At 40.0% G+C, this 25,100-nt stretch overlaps 1 protein-coding gene across 1 annotated transcript in view; it reads left to right on the top strand.

Moving 5' to 3' along the window:
* LOC118405554 (carbamoyl-phosphate synthase [ammonia], mitochondrial-like) overlaps nucleotides 1-25,100 on the top strand; it is a 34,011-nt gene that overhangs the window by 2,747 nt on the left and 6,164 nt on the right. The window contains exons 2-32 of the mRNA XM_035805056.1: nucleotides 3,350-3,514; nucleotides 6,479-6,588; nucleotides 7,088-7,232; nucleotides 7,866-8,012; nucleotides 8,436-8,528; nucleotides 9,652-9,870; nucleotides 10,582-10,688; nucleotides 11,051-11,270; nucleotides 11,641-11,745; nucleotides 12,031-12,126; nucleotides 12,495-12,569; nucleotides 13,227-13,341; nucleotides 13,798-13,955; nucleotides 14,300-14,428; nucleotides 14,809-14,953; nucleotides 15,582-15,792; nucleotides 16,394-16,592; nucleotides 17,107-17,283; nucleotides 17,787-17,905; nucleotides 18,295-18,502; nucleotides 19,412-19,475; nucleotides 19,778-19,848; nucleotides 20,255-20,365; nucleotides 20,752-20,876; nucleotides 21,489-21,558; nucleotides 21,711-21,778; nucleotides 22,221-22,296; nucleotides 22,566-22,643; nucleotides 23,006-23,113; nucleotides 23,738-23,827; nucleotides 24,262-24,432. Of these exons, the coding sequence (XP_035660949.1) occupies nucleotides 3,374-3,514; nucleotides 6,479-6,588; nucleotides 7,088-7,232; nucleotides 7,866-8,012; nucleotides 8,436-8,528; nucleotides 9,652-9,870; nucleotides 10,582-10,688; nucleotides 11,051-11,270; nucleotides 11,641-11,745; nucleotides 12,031-12,126; nucleotides 12,495-12,569; nucleotides 13,227-13,341; nucleotides 13,798-13,955; nucleotides 14,300-14,428; nucleotides 14,809-14,953; nucleotides 15,582-15,792; nucleotides 16,394-16,592; nucleotides 17,107-17,283; nucleotides 17,787-17,905; nucleotides 18,295-18,502; nucleotides 19,412-19,475; nucleotides 19,778-19,848; nucleotides 20,255-20,365; nucleotides 20,752-20,876; nucleotides 21,489-21,558; nucleotides 21,711-21,778; nucleotides 22,221-22,296; nucleotides 22,566-22,643; nucleotides 23,006-23,113; nucleotides 23,738-23,827; nucleotides 24,262-24,432 (3,951 nt within the window). The 5' untranslated portion in view covers nucleotides 3,350-3,373. The remainder of the gene's footprint in view (nucleotides 1-3,349; nucleotides 3,515-6,478; nucleotides 6,589-7,087; nucleotides 7,233-7,865; nucleotides 8,013-8,435; nucleotides 8,529-9,651; nucleotides 9,871-10,581; nucleotides 10,689-11,050; nucleotides 11,271-11,640; nucleotides 11,746-12,030; nucleotides 12,127-12,494; nucleotides 12,570-13,226; nucleotides 13,342-13,797; nucleotides 13,956-14,299; nucleotides 14,429-14,808; nucleotides 14,954-15,581; nucleotides 15,793-16,393; nucleotides 16,593-17,106; nucleotides 17,284-17,786; nucleotides 17,906-18,294; nucleotides 18,503-19,411; nucleotides 19,476-19,777; nucleotides 19,849-20,254; nucleotides 20,366-20,751; nucleotides 20,877-21,488; nucleotides 21,559-21,710; nucleotides 21,779-22,220; nucleotides 22,297-22,565; nucleotides 22,644-23,005; nucleotides 23,114-23,737; nucleotides 23,828-24,261; nucleotides 24,433-25,100) is intronic.

Genomic DNA, 25,100 nt, shown 5'->3' with positions numbered 1-25,100 from the left:
CAAGCAAAATCATGCAGGTAATCTGTACTTATGATTTATTGGTTTATAAGACAGGCAATAATTATATGGTGACCCGTCATTTCCTAAGGGTACAACTCCAGTTTTTAGATAGACAACTTTATACATAGTCTGACACAGTTCAGTTGGACCAGCTTAAGGTAAGACTTCTCCAACAAACACAGGTACATTTAACTTTAATGTTTCTAGTCTACTGAAAAAATGGCAAGGTATTGAAACTTATACATAAAGGCCTGACCTATTATCTACGACTGACCTATATGTATTGTTAAGGTCCTGGTCTTTACAATATAGTGGGTGGAGCTTTCATCTTGTACAACGTGACCTGAATTTCCATTCTCTTTTTATCATTTATAGCAACAATTCTTATGTTGCAGAGGTAAAATAGTTAAACTTTGAATACTATATATATGTATAACTGTGGAGTATATATACATTCTACATTGGCATATCCTATATAGCTAAATCTATTGCTAGAATCAATATCAACATTTGACCTATGTACTAGTATTGCTATCCTATGTATGCAGTTTCCTTTTGTTAATACTAGTGAATTTGCATTGCAAATCCTAAAATGGAAAAGTAAAAGAAAATTGGTACTTGTTCTACTGTTGTTGTCTTTACTGTAGACAATGGATAATCTTTAAATTGTAACAATAAACAGACAATTACAGTAACTATGCCTAGGACATCAAAGCAATGACCTAACCTATCATTATGGTAATCAGGATTCAGATAGGTAATGCATATTCACAGGTGCAAGAAGCTTCTTCAGTTAACTTTAACTTGATTTAAGTTAACTTTTACATGCAATTTAATCATTTTACAATACTGCTTTCACAGAAAAAATGTTTTGTGCCTTTCTGACAATGTATTTTCAACGGAATTGTCCAATAGCCAGCAATTTATAACTACTTATTGGCTCACAGTTTACCACACCTGAATACTTCCTTTCAAAATATTACCACTGACAATTGACCCTCCTACCTGCATGACTGTAGACTGGGTATAGCATGAAATTTCTTATGGCATTATGATTGGTGACTGCAATTTCTGGCTTGTCATACCCCCTTGAAGATAGATATTACCTTATTGCAGTCTTTTCCTAAAGTCAGGAGGTTTTGGACTCCCACTAGCAGTATACTTTAAGGGCAATGCTTTCTGAATTAGATGAAACGGCAGGGTTGTGGTATCTCCTTTTCGCAGCTGTTGTGCCCTTTTGCACCCTGTTGAGTTTGAAGCACTGTGATATATGGTACACTACTGGATGTTGTGTGAAGAAGAAGCTTTTGACATAGTGTGTGGTGTGCTTTTCTCAATGAACTTTTCTGTATCTGGTTAGTTTTTCAAAGTCAAAAGTGATATTAAAATTGAAATTTTCTGCAGTACAGCCGAATACCACAGAAAACCACAAATAGCTTGAAAAGATGCTACATACTCAAGACTTAATGCATTTTTTTTCATCATTCATAATTGCATTGTATTGACAATCTCTAGCATCACACAAGGGTCTTACCCCATGTACAAATGCACATTATAGTCCATTTGTGGTGTTAAGGAATACTGATTTTTCTGATAGAATCTAGGGGACTGCTCATATGAAAAAGTAGGCTGTTGCACTTTGAAATCAAACTGCTAGAGGTCACCAAATGCAAAGAGCTTATTGAACATTTTCATTTCATCAAATGAAAATAGAGAATTAATAGAAACAGTGTTTTCCTATACGTTGAGCATCAACTACATTGTAGTATATTCTAATCACTCAGTAATCAATTTCTAGACGCTCGGTATATGTACAGGATAAAATGCATTTGCAGCTCTTCAAGGGTTACAGAAAATACTGTGCCCTACAATATTGATGCCTGGAATAATAAATATCTTGAGGATTGAGTCTCTGATAACCCCCATACATACCCTCACCATCTGCCCAGTACTGTTATTCACACGGAAGCTGTGCTACGTTAGAATGGATGGAAACTTAGCATCACAGGTAGGTTTGTAGAGCTTCAGTTTTATTGTGAGTTCAAGGTAACAGTGTTGTTGTAGTGATTGTTGCAAGTGCACTTAATGCGCAGTTCCAATTGTACTGCAGTTAATTCTCTAAAAACTGCATGTAACGTTATAGTATAACCTTGATGAATTTTTCTGTCTGGTTGCAGGTTTTTGTGTACACAGTTATAATGTTCATATTCCTGTCATCTCTTGTGTTGAGGTTATTAGTATATAACAGTGTACAAAACACATTATTAAAGAGACCACTAGAAATGCCATGATTAATTTATATTGGTGGTAAATAATTGTGTGTAAGCAATAAAATCGTGTGTAAGCACTTCATTATTTATGACCAACACTTAAAGTGTGTGGTTTCTATTTTGCACATTTGCAACAGAATGTGTCCTCTTTTTTCGTTTTACTAGCCTGGAAGTCAGCAGTTGATCAGGAAAAGTACAGTATTAATATAGGAGTATACCAGGTATATTATTATTATATGTTACTAGGTGAAATACAAAATGTACTTTGAAAAAGCGTACAAACCTGACTTTGGACAATGTTTCGTAAATTTTGGAAATTTTCTGACACTTCCACCTTCCAGCTTTACCTTTCCTTGCTTTCCCATGGTCTAATGTATCCAGACACTCAATCCTCCCGTGTTTTGTCCCCAAATAAAAGCTTCCTGTCAGAAATACCTTCACCGTTCAGTCTCCTGGGAATTCCCATTCTATTAGCTGGCAGACTTGATTTAATCATGTGCAGGGATTATCTTAAAGCTCGCGGTTTGACGTCAGAAGGTACTACTACAGACGACATAACTGTTGGTTTCCGGTGGTAACTTACCACAGTTACATGTATTATATCGATTGGAACTGATTGGGCTGAGATGGGATACGTGTTTTCCATGCTAATTCACTTAAAAACATTCAAATTACAGATGCCATATTGTAATTGTATATGCTTGTACCCATGCTTGTGTTAGAGAGTTTTTGCATTTTTGTGGGTTCTATTTAATTTGGTATATTCAAATGATCGTAATATATGTTTTTAGTAGTACTAATTAGTTTCATAATGTACAGGTGCAAGAGATGATAGTGCATGTAGAGCTTTGAATATATTGTTACAAAGCACTTAGAAATTACAACAATTCTATTTTGTTTCTACTAAAATGCTTTGCCAGCTGATAATATTCATTGATTTATTGTAACCTTTTTATCTTATTGCTGTAATTCCTATGGTATAAGGTGAAGTAGTGCATATTTTATAACATTGGATAACTTGTCCATTTACCAAGTACATCATGGACTAAATCCAGGACGTTTTTTCTAATGTTTTTCAGATTTAGCTTTGTCAGAGCAGCATCATGTCCCACCTTGTGCGAGTAGCGAATGTCCTGCGGGATCGAGGCCTGCTACGGAACAGACTCGTGCTCGCGCTCAAACACGACTTACGGAAGCTCTCCACATCGACAGCCAGGAGGAAGGATGGAACCCTTATTAATCAGGTGATGCTTGGATCAGTATCAGTTTCAGATTTACGTTAGAAAACTGTGAAGATCAATATTTTATGTGTAGCTTTATAGCACATGCTATCTATTTTGTTTTAAGATTAATAAAGATTAATAAACTGCAAACTTGGTTAAAAATGATTGTAAAAGACTTAGAAATCTCCTATTGCAGTATTTGTTGGCATTTTTAAAAACATTCTTTTCTACTGTCCAAAATTGAAATTTGTATATGGTGAATGACACTGAAAGCAAATAATCAAAGGAATAAAATGAATGAGTGAGTGAATAAAAGAATGAATGAATGAATGAAAAGACACATCTTTAAAACAGATAAGATTACAAAGCAACAAAAATTAATCATAGATATGGAAAGAAAACAAAACCCCATTTTACCAACACATGTTTTGTTATGAATTTAAATTGTCCCGTTTTCTATAACATATTACAATTCAGGTCCTTCCCACGTAATCAAAAGAGCCTCCTCAAAACAAAGAGAGCCGCCATAAACTGTTTCCTCTTAAACACTTATTTTACCCCATTTAAATTGTCCCGTTTGCTACTGTAACAATATATTACAATTCAGGTCTTTTCCCACATCACAGAGCCTCCTCACGTAATCATCTTCATCTAAATTCCTCCCCCGTCCCTTCGCCATTATTTCCCTTCTCCTGAGCTCATCTCAGTAACAGTCTTTTCGGAGTGGCACGATGATACATTGATTAAACCTAGTAAACTACCAGTAACTAGGATAGCACCCAGGCTAGCTAATATTATGATAAGGAAGGTCCACAAGACAACAACAGTGAATTGTATTTGAAAAAACAAACAAAAAAATGAACCCTTACATACTGTTTACTCTTCAACAATGAAGTTTCCTCATTTACCAGCATTTTTACACTTGTCCTCTTATAGGTTTAATATATTGGCTCTTTCCCACACAATCAAAGAGCCTCCTCACGTAATCATCTTCATCTAAATTCCTCCCCCGTCCCTTCGCCATTATCTCCCTTTTCCTGAGCTCATCTCAGCTACAGTCTTGGTTGGAGTGGCATGATGATACATTGATTAATCCCAGCCCAGGAGTCAAGTACAGAATACATCAGGCATGAAATGAAAGATATTGCCCTTCACCCCTGCCCCTGCGAAACTGAATAACATCTTGCCGTATTCTCGGCAGGTTGTAGATTGAATGATGATGGCTTATAGCCCCCTTGCCATTAAGATGGGTGTGGAATAGTAAGTGGGTGATAAATTCTACTCCTTACTCCTCCACACCTACGTTCTACCACCCAAGACAGACCCAAGTCTATGGAAACCTCATACTTTTAATTTGAGTGTATTTCTGGTAGTTGAAAATGATTTTTGAAGTCATTTACATTTCTGATAGGAGTATTTCTTGTTTTTGCAGATCTTTTTCACATAGCATAATGATAATAAAAAACGGTGCTAACCAATTTCTTGCCAGCGAAATTCCTTTTATTTTTACCTGTAATCACAATGTTTCTTCTGTGCTATAGGGTAATGGTAAGAGTGTGACAAGATTTTCGTCCAGATAACCAAAAAATAGAAAAATACAAATTACCCAGTCAAAATAGAACCTTCCCAGCCACTGTACCTGTTTCTGTACACCAGACACGATTTCCAGGTTTCAATTTCATGGCCTAAGCTCCATGGTTATACCAATTGAATTGAAAGCCTGCAGAGATTTGATCTGGAAGGAAAGTGAAATTGATGGCGGCACCACAGACCTCATTACTGGTTGCAAATTGAGAGTCTTTAATAATCTCTGCAGGAATAAACCATTACTATCGAAGTGAAGGTTAGAGGTAGGGTCAGACCCAACCTAGACAATTTTTTATTTGTCTATGAATATCAAGGGTAGATCTTATGAATCATGATTTCCGAGGGAGACTTGTACAAAATTGTAACAAACTTTACAAAGGAGATGCTAGTGAAAAACACAACTTTAAAAACCAATTACATTTGCAATAACATAAAGTTAAGTAGTAACCATTAAACATTAACTGTTTCAATTTAGATATTCTGTAATTAATGTGTGGCTAGTGCTGTCTTCTGGACCCATCTGTCCCTCTCGGGAAGGAAATTTGCCTGAAAAAATGTGATGGACAAAAATTCCACCCATAATCAGTCCTAAAAATCTCCATTTTTTGACTTGAAACTGATGAAAATGTACATTCCCATGGTGATGTCACAGTTTTAACAACAAAATCAAGAACATGAGCTCTCAAACAATGATCGGGATAGGAAAAAATTATAAAGATAAAAACAGGTGCATGCCTGCCTTAATACCTAACAGGAGGACTTGTGCGAGGCCAGGTTTATGGTGAGGGTTTGTGGGAAGGCACAGGTGGTAGTGACTGCCAACTGATAAAGGAAACCGTTAAGTCCGTCAGGGCGTGACAAATGGGGAAAAAGGAGTCTGTGTTGTAGCTTTTGTGGGAAAGTGAAAAATGCAATTTAGTGTACTTCATTTCTAATCAATCTGGATCATAACCAAGGCTCAATTATCATGATTAGTGCTGTACTCAAATGTCTGTATTCCAATTACATCAAGATACTGAAATTGCAAGAATCCATCCCCAGTCAGACTGACAATTACATTTACCATCTCATTTTACTCCACATTTGTCTTCATCTGTCTAAATTAGCGCGCTTAAGCAGAGTCTCCGTTGCTGATACTGTTTGCATCTGGTGTGACAAACTGTTCCATATAGAAATGTACCTAGATATGAAGGATTTTTTTCATGGCATTTGTTTTTGGCTCAATTAGTCTGTATGTGGTTTTTTAAAGCCATGGCATGTCTTGTATTTATGCCAATGTATTAAGGGTAATTGGTTGATTAATGGATTTTACTTCTTGCTGAGCACTAGATTGCATTGCGGCCAAATTTGCCAGTCTATCATACAGTTTATAACAATTCTACTTTCTTTTTTCCGCAGCCCCGGACGGCATCTCTGATTCTAGAAGATGGAACAAAGGTCAAGGGTTACTCCTTTGGTAATGAGAGGTCCATGGCAGGGGAGGTGGTGTTCAACACTGGACTGGTGGGGTGAGTATCACTGGACACATCCTGACTCTTCATTACAATTAGCAGTGTAGGATATTGGAGTATTCTTTTACACAACTAGGAAACTCTCACCTGCTTGCATTTTGATGCCACACTTGGGATAATGTGTTCTTGCTGCAAAAGTGCTGCCTACATTGGCTATACATAGAAGTGAAAAGCATCACTCCAGTTAGAAGCTCTGAGGAAGATGTCTGATAGGCATTGAAACATAAGTAGTCAAGAGATTTGACTGGATGTGTAAAAGAAAACTCCGCTAACCTATGTCCTATCAACCTGATAAAACTATTTTCAGGAACAATTAGCATTCAACCCAATGAGAGCATGGCAATAATCAGTTCAATGAATATTTGCATTTTTGTGTATTTATTTTGCATTTGTCCATGAACTTGCCACTTTTTAATAGAACCTTTTTTCATGAACAGGTGTAGTCTAAAAAAAATAATTTTGACATTAAAAAGTTTCAATTTCCTCCCCAAACCAGCTACCCTGAGGCTCTAACGGACCCGAGCTATCGTGGCCAGATCCTGACGCTGACATACCCGATCGTTGGGAACTACGGTGTCCCTGACACTGCACTGCGAGATGAGATGGGCCTCATGCAGTATGTGGAGTCTGACAGAATACATGTAAGTTTTACCGACTTATTGTACAAACCTGTACAGGATAGGTGTAGTCAAGTCCAGTAAGTATGGAACAGCTGTAGTCAAGGCAAGTAAGCACAGGACAGGTGTAGTCATCTCTGAGTTGAGTCCAATTATAATACATGTAAGTTTTATCAGCTTATAATTACAAGTGGTACAAACCTATGCAGGACAGTTGTAGTCAGCTCTTATTCAAGTCCAACAGAATCCATGTCAGTTTTACTGGCGTATAATAACAAGTAGTATAAACCCATGCAGGACGGATGTAGTCATCTCTTAGTTGTCAAACAGAATACATGTACTAAGTTTTACCAGCTTATGAAGAGAAAGTGTACAATCCTGTGTAGGACAGGTTTTGTTGTCTCTGCATACTTTGTTGTTCAAGTTTTAGACCTTTTTCATGGATCCCAAGAAATATAGGGCACTATGTGTGTCATACTCTTTCCTGAATGCTGAGTGCTAAGCAGAAAAAACAGCATGTACCATTTTAAAACTTTTTTGTATGACTCGGCTGGGGATCAAACTTGTAACTTGATGAATGCAAAGTTTAACCACTCGGCAATTGCACCAGTAAAATTGGACAGGATAACACAGAAAGATGATAATTTTTCCCCACAGGTGGCAGGCCTGCTTGTCCAGGACTACTCCCACCACCACAGCCATTGGAACTCTGTCAAGTCCCTGTCCCAGTGGCTGAAGGATGAGGGGGTTCCTGCCCTGTACGGGATAGACACCAGGATGCTCACCAAACTCATCAGAGACAGGGTATGGATGTGATGTATTCATACTCAAACGCTTCTGTGAATGCATGTACTTTCTAAGAGCCAATGCTTGCATTCTGATATCATTGCAAAGGTATTTATCTAATGGTTTACATTATATAGATATATGTTGTATGTGTCTTTCACAATTTCCACAAGTTAACACAGAAATGTTTTATCTTACAAGCATTTGTAATATACAGCATTACTGTAATGCTTAGTGATTAGAAGTATGTAGCATGTGTAGTGCAGTTTTGTCAGAATCTGCTAGGAGGCATTGCTCAACCAATAACACATGTTCCATCTTCTGACTTGGTTGTACTATGAATATGATATTTGTCAGCTTGTTGGTGTTATAAGAAGTTGCAGGTACATTCATATTAACACTGTATCTAGTCCAGCTCTAACTACGATTTTCCTTGCACAGGGAACTGTTCTTGGAAAGATAGAGTTTGAGGGAGATCCTGTAGAGTTTGTTGACCCCAACCTCAGGAACCTCATGGCAGAAGTGTCCACCAAGGTTTGTTCTGTCGTCACTCCTATATTTTAAGATGTAAAACAATGATATATGACGAAGTAAGAAACCATAGTATCTGTCATTATCATTGCATGTATAAACTAATTAATCTTGTATCATTCAGATGTGAATTAAAAACATTATATACAATTACATTGCAGTACTTTTTGCTGAATGTTGTATGGTGGCGTCAAAAGCACAAATTTCCTCACTCCACCCTGGTGTAAAAAATGGGTAACTAACTTTGGTTGGGGAGGTGAAAGGCAGTGGAAGGAGAGTGTTGGGCTCTGCCTTCCAATTCTGTGCCCTAGACACAGTGGATAACAATCTACTGCCCCCACAGTCTCAAATAAGCCACAGGACCAATTGTACATTTTGGTGGATTCAATGTAAATGTTGTCCTGAACTCCCATTTTAGGAAGTGCAGATTTTTGGAAAAGGCAACCCAGTGAAGATCGTTGCGGTGGATTGTGGGATCAAGCACAACTTGATCCAGAACATTTCATTGGATAATCACAACATTATATATCATTGGATTTAAAAGTGTTTTCCGTGTTTCTTTCACTTTAGGAAGTACAGATCTTTGGGATCTGGCCATGGGACTACTTGTACATTTTGTTGGATTGAAAACCGTTTACCGTACCTCCCACTTTAGGAAGTGCAGATTTTTGGGAAAGGCAACCCAGTGAAGATTGTTGGAGTGGATTGTGGGATCAAGCACAACATGATCTGGAACATTTCATTGGATGTTCCAGATTACAACATTACCTTTCATTGGATTGAAAAATTGTTGTCCTTAACTCCCACTTTAGGAAGTGCATATTTGGGGAAAGGTAACCCTGTGAAGTTTGTTTCATATATGCCCTAGACACAGTTAATAATAATCTACTTCCCCTACAGTCTCAAAAAGGCTATTGGACAAATTATACATTTTGTTGGATTAAAGAAATTGTTTTCCGTACCTCCCACTTTAGGAAGTGCAGATCTTTGGGAAAGGCAACCCTGTGAAGATTGTTGCAGTGGATTGTGGGAGAACAACACGATCCAGGACATTTCAATGGATGTTCCTGATTACAACATTACATTTCATTGGATTGAAAACTGTTTACCGTACCTCCCACTTCAGGAAGTACAGATTTTTGGGAAAGGCAACGCAGTGAAGATTGTTGCAGTGGATTGTGGGATCAAGCACAACATGATCCGTAACCTGGTGAAGCGCGGCGCGGAGGTGCACGTCGTCCCCTGGAACCACGACCTCATGAACGAGAGCTACGACGGGCTGTTCCTCTCCAACGGTCCCGGAGATCCCGCGCTCGCAAAGGAAGCTGTGGAAAACATGCAAAGGGTGAGATTGTACATGTTTGGAAGATAAGTGCTTACATTTCGGGTACATTTCAAGTTTGATATGCACTGTCCTTGGTGCTGTATTATTGAGTGTTTGAGCATATTGCAGGACTTTAATCAGATTTTTACCACCGTCATTGGAATCCTTGTACTAAGTTATAGCGTAAAAGGTAGAAGCCTCACAATTGAGCTCCTTGTTCCAATTAGTTGGTAAGTTGGAAACCCCCGATTTAGTCCTTGGTAGACATCTCTATTGGGGCTGCACCCATCTTTTGGATGGATTTTAAAATGGGGGTCCGGTACTCAGGGAGGGACCTTGAGCACATTAAAGTGGAAGGGCTAGCAACCCCTCCATAGCCTGTAAAATATACTCTGCTACACTTGCTGTTTTGTGTGCCACTACTAAGCACTATAACGGTCCGAACTCTGAACGTTTGGATTGGAAAATAGACCTGTTTAAAAAAATACGTCTGTGTCTGAGGCACTTTAAGTTTGATATGCTCTGTCCTTTGTTCTGAATTCTTAAATGTTTCAACATATCATTCAAGTTCATGACAACTGTTATAAAGACAGTTAATAGAAAGCCTGTACATTCCAAATTTGATACATCCTGTCCTTGGTGCTGAATTCCTGAATACTGTAGAATTTGATCAGTTGCTGACAAGGTAAAGAGACTTAACATTAATGAAAAACATGTCCTTTTGCTGTGTAGATTCTGCAGGAGGAGAGACCTGAGCCCATCTTTGGGATCTGCATGGGGAACCAGCTGACTTCTCTGGCTGCGGGGGCAAAGTCCTACAAGCTGCCTCTAGGAAACAGGTAAAAATATCTATCTTTTATATCACTGTATAGATAGATACCAGCTTGTTTTAAGCAACCAGATTTGTATCTGGCAACCAATTTTACTATAGCTTGATGGATTTATGGATGTAGGTTTTATACTGATTCACACATAAAGTGCCATTTTTCCATTGTCTTTTTTTCCTTGTTGTTTCTTTTCCGACATGTTTGCCTGCTATATCGTTTGTACTTATGTGTTTGCTACCTTCTGCAGGGGCCATGTTTGTATGTGGGCTTTATTTTAATGAAGTTTTCTGTTGTTTTTGGTTTCTTTCCTCATATTCTTGTCTGCTGTGTTATTGGGATTCATGGATTTATCTTGCTTTTCCCTACCACCACAGAGGCCACAACCAGCCTGTCCTGAACCTGCTGAACAATCAGGCCTTCATCACGTCCCAGAACCACGGCTACGCCATCGACAACGAGACCCTCCCGCCGGGCTGGAAGCCCATGTTCATCAACGCTAACGACCTGACTAACGAGGGCATCATGCACGAAACACGGCCCATCTTCACCGCACAGTTCCATCCCGAGGCACGGGGAGGGCCTACTGATACTGAGGTATAGCACACTGGTGTGAGACCTAAAACGATACGCTGTGTGATACCTAAAATGGTACCCGAGTATGAGACCTGAGAAGTTGCTGTCAACCATGACTATGTTGTAAATGGTCACAATTCATGCCATTAGTTTGTCAAAACATAATTTCATAGGATATGAAAGCATCACTTGAGTGATACTAAAGGCTTGTTGCCTCCAGATGCAAAATGCGTTTTTTTCTTCTGATGTTTTTTTTTTTTCTGTAATATGTTATTCCCACTACCAAGCATGTACATTTTAAACCTATCAAATTGCACTTAGGCAGGTAGGAGTTTCTACAGCTAAAGGATTTGGTACTGTTAAACTGAAAGTACATGTGTCTCCCCTACAGTTCCTGTTTGACATCTTCATGGACATGATCAGAAAAGGCAAGGGGACCACCATGCCTGTATCCTCAGTCATTCCTGAGGGCAAACCTAAACCTGCTCCTGTCCACGTAAGTCTGGCTTTACATACATGTACATGGAGTCCTGTTTGTATTTCCTGTGATCTACTAGAAAAGTGAGTGAGTGAGTGGGACAGTCTGACAGTCAGTAAAGTCAGTCAGTGTGTGTTCTTATATGACTTCTCATATGTATCTTGTTGAAAAATTACTAATAGTGTTTCTTACAGTTTAAATCCAATCTTCTTTTTGGATAGGGCCAAAGAAATAGACATGCTTCAATGGCGTTTTTATTAAAACCAAGATAACTTTAAGGACTATTTCACATGAAACTTACAGGTAAACAAGGTGCTGGTGCTTGGATCAGGAGGTTTGTCCATCGGCCAGGCTGGGGAGTTTGACTACTCAGGCTCTCAGGCCATCAAAGCACTCAAGGTAAAGAAGCAGATATTTTTGTTCAAATATCTTATGTCATCATCTAACTATGGTATACTGAAAAAACTCTCAGATGAAAGAAAAATCATGTAAACTATAGTTTATGTACAGCTTTTTGTGTACTCCTGTACATAGATAGATTATGTTTTCAGTAATTTATTTTCTCTCTGCATGAGTGTACTCTTTTGTCCTTTGGTCAAGAAAAGTAAAGGAATTTTTTTTGTGTCAGACTGAGGATTTCTTAGATCTGTATGCCATGAATGTTTTACTTTTTTGTTCCAGTTTGAAATGGTGGGTTTTAAACATTGCAATTTATTATCATTGTTGAGATCTGGTGAATCATCTGCAATTATTTTTTAACTCACTAGGAGGAGAACCTGCAAACTGTCCTGATGAACCCCAACATCGCTTCTGTACAGACAAATGCTCATGGAGAAAAACAGGTCGGTCGACTGGATAAAAAAATTGTACTTTTTAAAATTTTATCATACTTAAAAGCCAATATTCCTTTTGTAAGTGGGACATTTGTATCGATTTGTATCATTTTGAACACAGCATACTTGGGCTCTGGCTGCAAACATACATGAAGTAATCTGATAGTAATCTAAAACAAGCATAATATATGAAAGCAAGTCAGTAATGTCTGGAGCAACATCATTCATGGCACCTTGTACTAGAAGGATGAACAGAAGTGAACTGAACAGAATGTTGGTTAATCGTTACCCTTTCTGCTTAACCCCATAATTAGTACAAATTTGGTGCCAAAAGGATGACCACATTATGGAAAAAAGTTTAACATCTCTGAGTAACTTCCACCCACACCTGCTGAAGACAGGTGACACCGATTAAGCCTTGCTGGACATGTTACTCGACATGGTGAACCAGCTTGTAAATTGCTCCTTTTGTCCCCAGAAACAAAAAGGAGAAGTAGCTTACGCTGAACTTAAAGACTGGACTAAGTCATAGGGGCCTAACTATTATGATAGGGGATAGATTACACTGGAAGCAGAAATTTGTTGATGCTGTGACTTATTTAGGAGTATAACTATGTATGTATGTATGAGTAATTTCCATCTCCCCCCCCCCCCCCACACACACAGGCAGACCATGTTTATTTCCTTCCCATCACTCCTGAGTTTGTGAATGATGTCATCAAGAGAGAAAAGCCTGATGGGATACTGCTGTCCATGGGTGGACAGACGGCGCTCAACTGTGGTAAGTTCTGTAAACCTTTAAATGCTAGCTGTCTCTTTTTATGTTTGTAGTTTCCACTATGATCTCTGAGTGACGTTGTGTATGTCAGAACAGTTAAAGAGTTTGGTTCAGAATCCAGAGGTTCTATTCCTCTGACGTACTACTGATTTCGTGCCCTTGGAAAATCCAGCATTAAAGACTATCTTCATTCTTCTGAGGTGTAGAAATGGGTACCTGATTTAGTTGGGGCAGTAAAGTTGCCAGGCAATGGAAGGAGAGGAACTGGCTCTTTTTTTTTACTACCATGCTCTAGACACAGTGGATAACAACCCACTGCCCCTACGGCTTTCAAAAGGCTATGGAACTACCTGCCAGTGTACCTTTTACCATGACCTCTCTTCTGTGAAGCCATCACACTGTTGGAAATGCACTTGATGTGGCCACTTTTCAACCTTCTAACTTTCACCTCCATCGCAGGTGTTGAACTCTTTAAGCAGGGCATCCTACAGGAGAATGGGGTCCAGGTTCTAGGGACACCCATCGAGTCTGTCATGGCCACCGAAGATCGGCAGATCTTCTCAGACAAACTCACTGAAATCAACGAGAAGATTGCGCCAAGTTTCGCTGTAGAAAGTGTAAGTCCATGACAGGACTTTCTCCATTCTCTGATTTGCTGCAACTAATTTTGATAGAATTACAGTTGCTGTATAAGCTAGTTAATTGCACAACAGATTACCACATACTTCTGTTAATCACATGGAATTCCCAAATCCCAAACTGGTGCTGCCAAGCTTCACATTGTTGCACCACCCGGATAATTGCACGAAATACGCTGGCAAATATGGTATGTATTTAAACGGCTTCTACTGTACTACAGTAATGTTTGAATCATTTCAATATTTCTAATCTGCCAAATTCAGTGGATTCTGATGTACTGTAAAAGATTTAATCCAGCCCTGCCATCCCTTCCCATTGACAGGTAAAAGAGGCCTTGGAAGCGGCTGCTGAGATAGGCTATCCCGTGATGGTGCGTGCTGCATATGCCTTGGGAGGCCTGGGCTCCGGGCTGGCAGAAGACCGTCATAAACTGAAAGATATTGCCACAAAGGTAAGAATTAAAAGGACTTCAATATTGCAATAAGTTCAATGACTGTGACCTTACAGTCCAGTCTTTTGCAGCTTGTACATTCTGCATAAGACTGATGTGTTGTGTCTAAAGGCGGTTTACTGGTTATGCAAAACAAGCAAATATCAATCAAACAGACAATTCAGACAAGTCTTGACCCAATAGAATAATAAAGGCATACGAAACAAAATTATAATGAAATCTTTCCTCTCTTCATGTAATAATGACCCACTACCACATGACCCTCCAGGGATGTGATGTCATCAAAGGTCAAAGGTGATCAAGGGGGCTTGGGAGTGTGTATCCTCCTCTGAATCCAGATGATATAATCTTCTGATCATTTTTTATTCTACCTGTGCCAGGCGTTCGCCATGTCTAACCAGATCCTGATTGAGAAGTCCCTGCTGGGGTGGAAGGAAGTTGAGTATGAGGTGGTGCGAGACTCGGCTGACAACTGTGTCACCGTCTGCAACATGGAGAACTTCGACCCTCTTGGGGTACACACTGGTGAGGGAAAATACAGCCAAATTTGTCCAAACAGAGGAAGCATACTGTCGTGTAATGGTTAACATTCCCATTGTTTAATCTTTTGAACCTTGAGTGCAGCCATAGGGCACCCAGTTTCCTCGCTGTTTCAGTTGCATGGTATATCTCCGGGCTTTTGATAAACTGTGTTTATAACAGTTGTTTTGAATTCAGCACCAAGGACAGCACATATCAAACTTGAAGTGCTTCAGGTGCTTCCAATGAATTATTCATTCATTTTGATCCTTGTATTGCCTATTACTAGTGGCACACAAAGCAGCAAGTTTCCTTGTTGTTTCAGTAGCAGGGTATATTTCTACAGGGAGGGGTTGTTAGCCCTTTCCCCTTTAACATACTTGAAGCACCTCCTCAAACAAGGGACCCCCATTTTACATCCCTTCCAAAACATGGATGCAGCACCTACTTAAATGTTATTTACATTATTGAACCAGAGCCTCCCTGTTGCCAGCTAATTGAAACTAAGGGCTCAACTGTGGGGCTGCTACGAGTTTAGCTATGGGGACATCCCTGAAAATAGTAGGTGGCAAATATAGAATGATGTGCGTTCAGCTTGGAGATGAAAAAGAATTGAACTTTTTATCTTTTACAGGTGACTCTATTGTGGTGGCACCAAGTCAGACTCTGTCAAACTACGAGTACCACATGCTGCGAGAGACCGCGATCAAGGTTGTCCGCCATCTTGGCATCGTGGGAGAGTGTAACATCCAGTACGCGCTGCACCCCCAGTCACTGGAGTATTGTATCATCGAAGTGAACGCCCGTCTGTCCCGCAGCTCTGCGCTGGCCTCCAAGGCCACAGGGTAAGGAAACTGCAGTACTGCTTCATTCTGCAACGTGGTGTTTCTGTATAGCTTTGAGCTATCAGACCTAACTGTATTTCACCCATGGGAATTTACATGGTTAAGGACCACAAAGTGACCGACATTGATGTGGTTAGCAATATGGTAAGGTAAACTAGAGTGGTACAAGAAACAAATATGTTTAGATTTACTAGTTGATCTACAATATAATTTAGTGCTTTTATTGGCATTTGAGGAATTCTTTTAAGTGAAGGTCAACAAAACTGTAGCCAACTCAACTAGACAGGCAGTTGCAAAATACACACACATTACAACGCTGACTGGGCAAACTTCACATTCCAATTCATACAATCCTAAAGCCTGCTTAGTCATCTAGTACAGTTTCTGCCTCACTGACTTTCACATAAAAAGTTCTACTGTGCGATAGTGTGCATTAGAGATATTTGTTACACTTATTTTCATCATTGTCATGATGCATAGGTTATGGAGAAATGCTGTGTTCTACAATCTTAAATACATCATGTCAGTGGAACTGTCTCCAAATATATATAAAAAAATTATGTATTCTAACCCCCTGTTGGTTTTGGCTTTGGGCTTTTAGATACCCCCTGGCCTTCATCGCAGCCAAGTTGGCCGTGGGCCGGCAGCTTCCGGAGATCAAGAACGCCACGACACAGTCCACCACGGCGTGCTTCGAGCCCAGCCTGGATTACATCGTCACCAAGATCCCGCGCTGGGACCTGGACAGGTTCCAGCTCACCTCCAAACAGATCGGCAGCTCCATGAAGAGTGTCGGAGAGGTCGGTTCAACTACTACTTTCTTTCCAGTATAATCAGTATCGTCAAGTAATTTTGTGGGCTGTTGTGTTTCAACTCATTTATCATTGCTCACCAAATTGCAACATTGTCTTATATGTTGCCATGTCCTTTTACATGTGAAATCAAATTCTCAAATTTGTCATTGAAAGAAACAAGCAGGACAGCACAGAACTAGCATTTCTGAAAGAATTTTGTTTGTAGCTCCAAAATCTGCCCAATTATAGATATGTACCTTAACGTCAATGTAGCCATGTACTTAAAGATGATATACTTGTCATGGGCAGTGATTGGGTCATGTGCAGTGCTAATTAGACCCAGTCGTAGTCACATTGGGGAATGGAGGGGTTGTCTTGGGCAAGTTGATCAATTCTTACACTTACGTGGAAAATTTTCAGGACTGAGAAAAGGTGGTTGTCTTGACCAGTTGGTAGGCTTCAAGGGTGGTCACTAGGGCAGGTTTGATTGAATGTAACATAACACTTTTGTATTATGTAGGTGATGGCGATTGGCCGTACATTTGAGGAGAGTTTACAGAAGGCCCTGCGGATGATCCACCCGTCCATCGAGGGGTTCGTGTCCCAGCTGCCCATGGGGAAGTCCTACCCAGCTGACCACAACATGAGCGAGGCCCTGCGTGTTCCCTCCAGCACACGGATACATTCCATTTGTAAGGTATGGGCTCATTTTATAATGTCTGTGTGGTGTTGTGGTCTCTGCACTCTGCTGTTGTGCCTCAACTGCTTCAAATTCACCTGGAGCCCTGGTCTAGATGTGACTGGATTTGCATAATCCTTTTAGGAGGGAGAGATAAAGTCAGTAGCCCCATGGATGAGGGCCTTGGGGCATTAGGCTTCAAGCATCAAACTTTGGCACAAGGTGGTACACAAAACACTACAGGCCTGGAACAATACCTACAGGAATTATGTCCTGTGGTGATACTTGTTGCAGTCTGCATGACTTTCTTAAAAGAATAAGATGTTTTGACTGTAACTCCCTCTTAATCAAAGCTTGTATCAAAACAGTATTTTCTAGACTTGCTATTGGACAGGCAAAAAACTATAGCTGGAATTCTTTTACTTCAGCTGTAAAGAAACACAGACATTCGATGCAGATAAAGATTTAAGCACTTACATGTATGCTGTCCTGTGGTAATTTCTCTGTCATCTCCTACCCAGGCCCTGTATGATGGTTACACAGTAGACCAGATCCATGACTTGACGGCCATCGACCGTTGGTTCCTGCACAAGTTGGACAGCATTGTGAACATGGAGAGAAACCTCAGGACATACACCAGGTCAGTGATGCTTTTAAGTTATCCAGCCTTGGGAAGAAAATCTACTTCATGCTTATGTTTTTATTCCAAAAGGGTTTTGAAAGCTTTAGAAGAGATGCATTGGCTATATTTGTTGATCGCCAGAAAGTTGCAAATATGAAAATTGCCAGAGAGTAGTGCCTAAAAATCTACTGTATTATATCTAAGAAGCTAATCAATCTGCAAACGTTGACCGACTTCTAAAAATCTCGCGATGACTGAGGAAACAACTGGCATTTTACTCCTGAAAATGTCGTTTAGAACTCAAAGTCTTGTCTGCCAATCAATTTTTCTGCTGTCTGACTGGGCATAAAGTAGAGTTGAACTGACATGAGTACAACTGAACCAACAAACAAAACATTTCCTTTCAGGGAAAGCGTTCCATCTGAGAACCTTGAGCTCGCTAAGAAGGCAGGTTTCTCAGACAAGCAGATCGGGAAGGCCCTGAACCTGACGGAGGCGGACAGTCGTCAGCTGAGACTGGAGAGGAGCATCAAGCCGTGGGTCAAGCAGATCGACACCATGGCAGCCGAGTATCCCGCCAAGACTAACTACCTGTACTCTACATACAACGGCATGGTGAGGCTTGCGTTTGTTTATTTGTTTGTTTGTGTGTATGTGTCTCACATAGTAAAGCACCTTTAGGCACAGTTAGGCACCCAGTATCCGGCCAAGACCAACTACCTGTACTCTACATACAACGGCATGGTGAGGCTTGCGTTTGTTTATTTGTTTGTTTGTGTGTATGTGTCTCACATAGTAAAGCACCTTTAGGCACAGTTAGGCACCCAGTATCCGGCCAAGACCAACTACCTGTACTCTACATACAACGGCATGGTGAGGTTTACATTTGTTTGTTTGTTTGTTTGGCTCACATAGTATCTGTATCTATATAGCCGGTAGAACTGCCCTTTGGCATAACACACCAGCTTCGAAAAGCACCTTAAGGCATAACACACCAGTGTTGTGCAGTAGGTGCAAGCTGGTGTAAGCCGAGTACCCAGCCAAGACTAACTACCTGTACTGTACATACAACGGCATGGTGAGGCTTTTAGAGTGTCTGTACAACATGTAGATTTAAAATACCACCATGGCAACATTTCACCAGAACATTTCATTTGAGGTTTATGTACATTAGGGTGATATCCTGTCTGTAGTTTCCATATGTTCTGTAAAAAAGACATCGTATGAAACAAATTTGACGCAAAATTGACCAAACAGCCAACAGAAACTGTGATGAATTCTGTTGTAACTACATTAGACAGGAACTCCTGTACAAGCCTGATAGCACAATGCAGCTGAGGTTCAATGATTAAAAGGTGTTGACAGTTGAATTTGCCACTCCATCCAGCCTGAAGTCCCGCAAATGCACATTATGTTTTGGGACATATAGAACACTAAGGTGCAAGATGGTGGCTTATGTTAGTCATTCCTTCTCATATCATATCATTATGACTTATATCTCATATTATTCCTTCCCCATTGCAGGAGCATGACCTGACCTTTGACGACCACGGGACCATGGTGCTCGGCTGTGGGCCTTACCACATAGGTGGGTCTGGTTCTTGTAGTAACTGGAACTTCACTGTAAATCACAGATCAAAGTCATAAAAAGTAAATCACAGAAACTCAGCATTGAAAGTACAGTCAAAATTGTATTCAACAACCACTCAAGGGACTAAGGAAATATGGTTGTTGACAGGAGTTGGTTGTTGGGTAATACTGAAGTCGTAAGGCTGATTGATTGGCATAAATATGGGCACAGGCATCTGCTTGTATGTAATGTGTTACTGTTACTGTTAATGTTGTGATACTTGATTATGTGCTGATCCTGTGTCTTCTCTGTTCCTGTAGGTAGCAGTGTAGAGTTTGACTGGTGCGCTGTGTCAGCTATCAGGACGCTTCGTGAGCTCGGACACAAAACTGTACGTCACTTTTGCATTGTCCTCTTGTGTTCTACTTTTCTTCATACTAGGAGTCCACCACTGTTGCTTTGATTGGATAAATTTTGGTTCATTAACAGTGCACTCTATCAGACCATCTACAATTTGTCTCAACTCATTTACATTACGAATTCATAGTTCTTGGTAACTATGAACCTGCTTTTATCAGATTTGACTTAAATGTCACTTACAAAGGACAGTGGACCCAGATGCTATCTGAAACATCTGACCGTTTCCAAAATCATTTCCAGTTGCTTGAGTTACTGTTATTTGGGTTATCATATTACCTGGATGTCTAATCTTCATCAACATACTCCTTTATGTTTAAATTATCCTTCACAATGAATGACAATACACAGTATAAGAGTGCAATATTTTTTGTTTTCAGGTTGTAGTGAACCATAACCCAGAGACAGTCAGCACTGACTTTGACGAGTGTGATCGTCTGTACTTCGAGGAACTTTCTTTGGAGAGAGTTCTGGATATCTACGAACAAGAGGCAAGCAACACCATATTCCTACAAACATGTCTTCCTGTAGACATTATCAATGTTTCCATATTATAACACTTTTAAATTAATTAATAGACTCATATTGTCTCATAGTCATATGACATATAGACATTTTGGTCAGACTTCTGCCCTTAGAATTTTCACTTGTATTGCTTAACAACTACCAGTGGACTAGCCCTCTGCAGTAATGATTGCACAAAGCTGTGTGGCCCAGGGCTACTGAAAAGGAGATGGGCACTGTCCTATGCGCCATCAAGACCAGGAAAGACTTTGACTTGTCTTGATTTCGTAACAACTAGAGTGTACTGAGATCTGTGCATGGTTGATAATGAAATGCCTGCTTCTTTTGATTGTGTCTTTCTGTTTCTGTACAGAAGTGTCATGGAGCCATCATCTCAGTGGGTGGACAGATCCCCAACAACCTCGCCATGCCCATGTACAAGAACAACGTCAACATCCTGGGTACCAATCCCGTCATGATTGACAATGCTGAGGACAGGTGGGTCACATGATCATCACATGATCTGTGCTGTTGTGAAGAGATAGGTGACATGATTATCACATGATCATCACATGATTGTCACATGATCTGTGCTGCTGTGAAGAAATTGTTCACATGATTATCACATGATCGTCACATGATCTGTGCTGCTTCGAAGAGATTAGTCACATGAAGCACGTCACCGGAACGTACTGCGCCTGCGCGCAAAAGTATAGACATGCTAAACCCCCGGTTTACTAAAGGGCCGCATTTAAGAAAGTACGTGCGTATATAAGGGTAAAACTCCGTGTACGTTTTACACGAAACCATGTCTCTAACATATACTGTGCAACAAGCGGGATTTTAATGCAACGTTGACCAAACCAAGCCCCAAACTACCAGGGTTTGCGCAGGCGCAGTACGTTCCGGTGACGTGCTGTCACATGATTGTCACATGATCATCACATGATCTGTGCTGCTGTGAAGAGATTTGTAATATGATTGTCACATGATCTGTTCCACTGTGAAGAGATTGGCTACAACGAAGTTGTCATGTGAGTTTATTACTTGAAAAAAGATACCAGTGGGTGACACAATTAAAAGATTTGACCTTGTCTTTTTCATCTCCAGGTCAACTTACTCAGCTATCCTGGATGAGATTGGAATTGAGCAGGCACCATGGAGATCCTTGTCTTCTCTGGTCAGTAAGAACAAAAGTTGTGAAAAGTAAAAGTCATTCTTAAATTTTACATAAGTTACTCTATTTACTGTTTATGCATAACACGAAGTTAGTAAATAAAGCTCTGTTTTAACATAGTAAAAACTTTGTCTATCATGTTGTTTTGTCTTTAGGATGAAGCTTTAGAGTTTGCTGCTAGTGTGGGCTATCCCTGCTTGCTGCGACCATCCTATGTCCTGAGGTAGGTCTTCACGCATGTTAGGTCTTTTTCTGTTAGTTGCCCTTTGCAATGGCAAAAACAAAAGTTGTGGGCAACAGACACACTTTTATGTAAAATATGAAGAAAGGTGAGTTGCATGGTGAAACTAGATATCTGGTAAATCAGGTGATAGTAGAAATGAATTGTATTGTTAGATCAAACAAGTTCTCCTAAGAAAAACTGAAGACGATATTGAAAAACACTCACGTGGTGTTGACCTACCAGAAAAGGTTGAACAAACATTTTATGAGATACATAGAGTACAGTAGACTCATTCTCAGATAACCGACATCTATCGCACTACAGTCAGCCTACAGTAAGACATCTGGAGCCGCATAGTTCCAGTTGAGAAACTTTATTCAGCCTGCCAAACATTTTGTGAGATGTTACTTTTTCTCTGACATGTGTTTCTAACTTGTTTCAGTGGCTCTGCTATGAATGTTGCATACGGACCAGAGGAGCTGACGAAATTCCTGGAGGAGGCTTCCAGAGTCTCAAATGTATTAAGTTTTTCTTTTTTAAATCAAATGACTCAAGATAACAAATACAAATTAATGAGGAGTAATTTTATGAATAGAACAACTGCATTTTGAGTATTGTTTTTAAAATCATTGGCAGACATTTGTAATTTAGTTATTATAGTTTTATTTAAGGCTATCTCATTGTGTGGTACCATATCGTAATTGTTCGTAAGATAAAGTAAAGGTTTGATTTGATTGCAATGTAGAAACTGATATCATCTCTGTCTTATGTTTCCATCTGGACACAGGAACACCCTGTTGTGATCACCAAGTTCATTGAGGGCGCCCGCGAGATTGAAATGGACGCTGTAGCAAAGGACGGCGTGGTAAGGGTTCAGAAACTCTTCCCTTGGATACTGTAGACTCTCAGATATGTTGTAAAGGCCTTCTCTCTGCCAGATAGCAACTACTGAGCAACCAAAAATTGGCTTGTGTAAACCCTTGGTTTTATAGTTCGAGTATCATGCAAGATGTAAAAGTGATAAAAGACAACAGAACACACAAAACGTAGAACAACAAACAAGATTAGTATGAAATTCGTGAAACCTATTATTTCTTTGGGAAGGAATCACAAATGGATTAGTTACTTTAAAACATTGACAGAACATAATGCTGTGATTAAAAAGTATTGCGAAGTTTTTATTGTCCCATAGTTTTGACTTGACTTTGACCCATTCACCTTTACCAGGTTGTTGCCCACGCTGTCTCAGAACACGTGGAGAATGCAGGTGTGCACTCCGGTGATGCCACACTCATCCTCCCCACTCAGACTATCAGCCAGGAGGCTCTCAACAAGGTCTGGTACTTTTATTGTCTCCACTGTCTCCAAAAAAGAAGTCGAACCCAATAACCCAGAATCTAGATTTGATGCTTGCTACTTTTAGACTAGATGCTTGCTATATTGTTTTTTACACTGTTTAAACCTCTCATGTTACTTGCAATTAGCCCACAGGCAAGAATTTGCAATAAATGTACATGTAATTTGTTGGACTGATTTTAGAGCTGGTCACCAGATAAAAAAATACCTTTAGAGCCTTTGAGTGCTAGTGTACCAGGCAAAATCTTACATAATGCCTTAGAAGAATCTTAAATTACTTTTGAATCCCATGATTTTGTTTGGAATGTCAGTTAAATTCAAGTAGCAATTAATCTGGTGGACTAACATTTGAATGCTATGATCTAAAAGGGATTACCAAGATTGTGTTGGATTTGTTTTAGAATATATAAGATTAAGAAGGAAAATGAAACTGATTTCATCAATGATGTCTTCATGGTATTGTGTTGAGGTTGGTGAGGCCAATATGTATGAACAACCTGAAGCACAGATCACAAATATGTACATCTTGACTAGTACGAAATGAAGGAGAAGAGTAAAATGAAACTGATTCCAACAATGATGTCTTCACAATGTTTTGTGTAGGTTCGGGAGGCGACCCGTGGGATTGCCAAGAAGTTCTGCATCTCTGGTCCCTTCAACACACAGTTCCTGGCCAAGGGAGACAAAGTCATGGTAAGGATGGAAAATAACAAGTTCTCCTTTCAGATAGGGTAGCAAAACATATCATAGATTGGACTGTCATCATCTACTTTCTTCAAATGCAATCCAGCTGCCCGCACATTTCATTAATTAGTTAGGCAAGACTTGTACATTTGTATATCTTTCATCTGTTCCACCCTGTAGTATTGTGATAGATTACTAATTGTTGTTTAAGCACCCCAAGTAATATTCACTCCTACAGATTATGTCACCTACTCACAACATTTATAGAAATAAAAAAAACCACAAACATATCCGTATTATTTTGCTATTATAAAATTCTTATTTCTCCTTTCATTTTACTTATATATTGCTGGTCTCAAACACACTCCATATTGCTTGAAAGGTACCTTCTATATACACTGTAATGGAGTACTTCTAAGCCTTATCTTCTTTTGTAACGGCAGGTTATTGAGACAAACCTGCGAGCGTCCCGCTCCTTCCCGTTTGTCTCCAAGACGATCGGAACAGACCTGATCGACGTGGCGACCAAGGTGATGATCAACCATCCCCTGGACCTCCCCTCCCTCCCCACCCTGGAGACCCCGCATATTCCCCAGGGGTATGTGGGCATCAAGGTAGGATATATTGTTACATCCCCTCCCTCCCCATCCTGGAGACCCCGCATATTCCCCAGGGGTATGTGGGCATCAAGGTAGGATATATTGTTACATCCCCTCCCTCCCCACCCTGGAGACCCCGCATATTCCCCAGGGGTATGTGGGCATCAAGGTAGGATATATTGTTACATCCCCTCCCTCCCCATCCTGGAGACCCCGCATATTCCCCAGGGGTATGTGGGCATCAAGGTAGGATATATTGTACATATTCCCCAGGGGTATGTGGGCATCAAGGTAGGATATTTTGTACATATTCCCCAGGGGTATGTGGGCATCAAGGTAGGATATATTGTACATATTCCCCAGGGGTATGTGGGCATCAAGGTAGGACATATTGTACATATTCCCCAGGGGTATGTGGGCATCAAGGTAGGATACAATGTAGATCTTGGAACGTTTGCAGTGCTTACTATAAAAATTATGAGAATCATGGTTTTTGCTGTCACTTCTCTATTGCGAACTGATGCCATTGTGAATATACATTTTCATTGTATAACTACGTTTAGCCACAAACTTACAACACCATAAAAATTCACTTCCACCACTTCCACAAAATAGAAGTCTCCTCAAAAGTAAATGTATTATTTGATAGTACTATAGTCTTGTCTGAACACATTAAGCTCTAC

This window comes from Branchiostoma floridae, chromosome 18 (genome assembly GCF_000003815.2).
Source record: "Branchiostoma floridae strain S238N-H82 chromosome 18, Bfl_VNyyK, whole genome shotgun sequence".
Taxonomy (NCBI): Eukaryota; Metazoa; Chordata; class Leptocardii; order Amphioxiformes; family Branchiostomatidae; genus Branchiostoma; species Branchiostoma floridae.
Note: the sequence above shows the minus strand (reverse complement) of the source record. Positions and strands in the feature narration are given on the sequence as shown.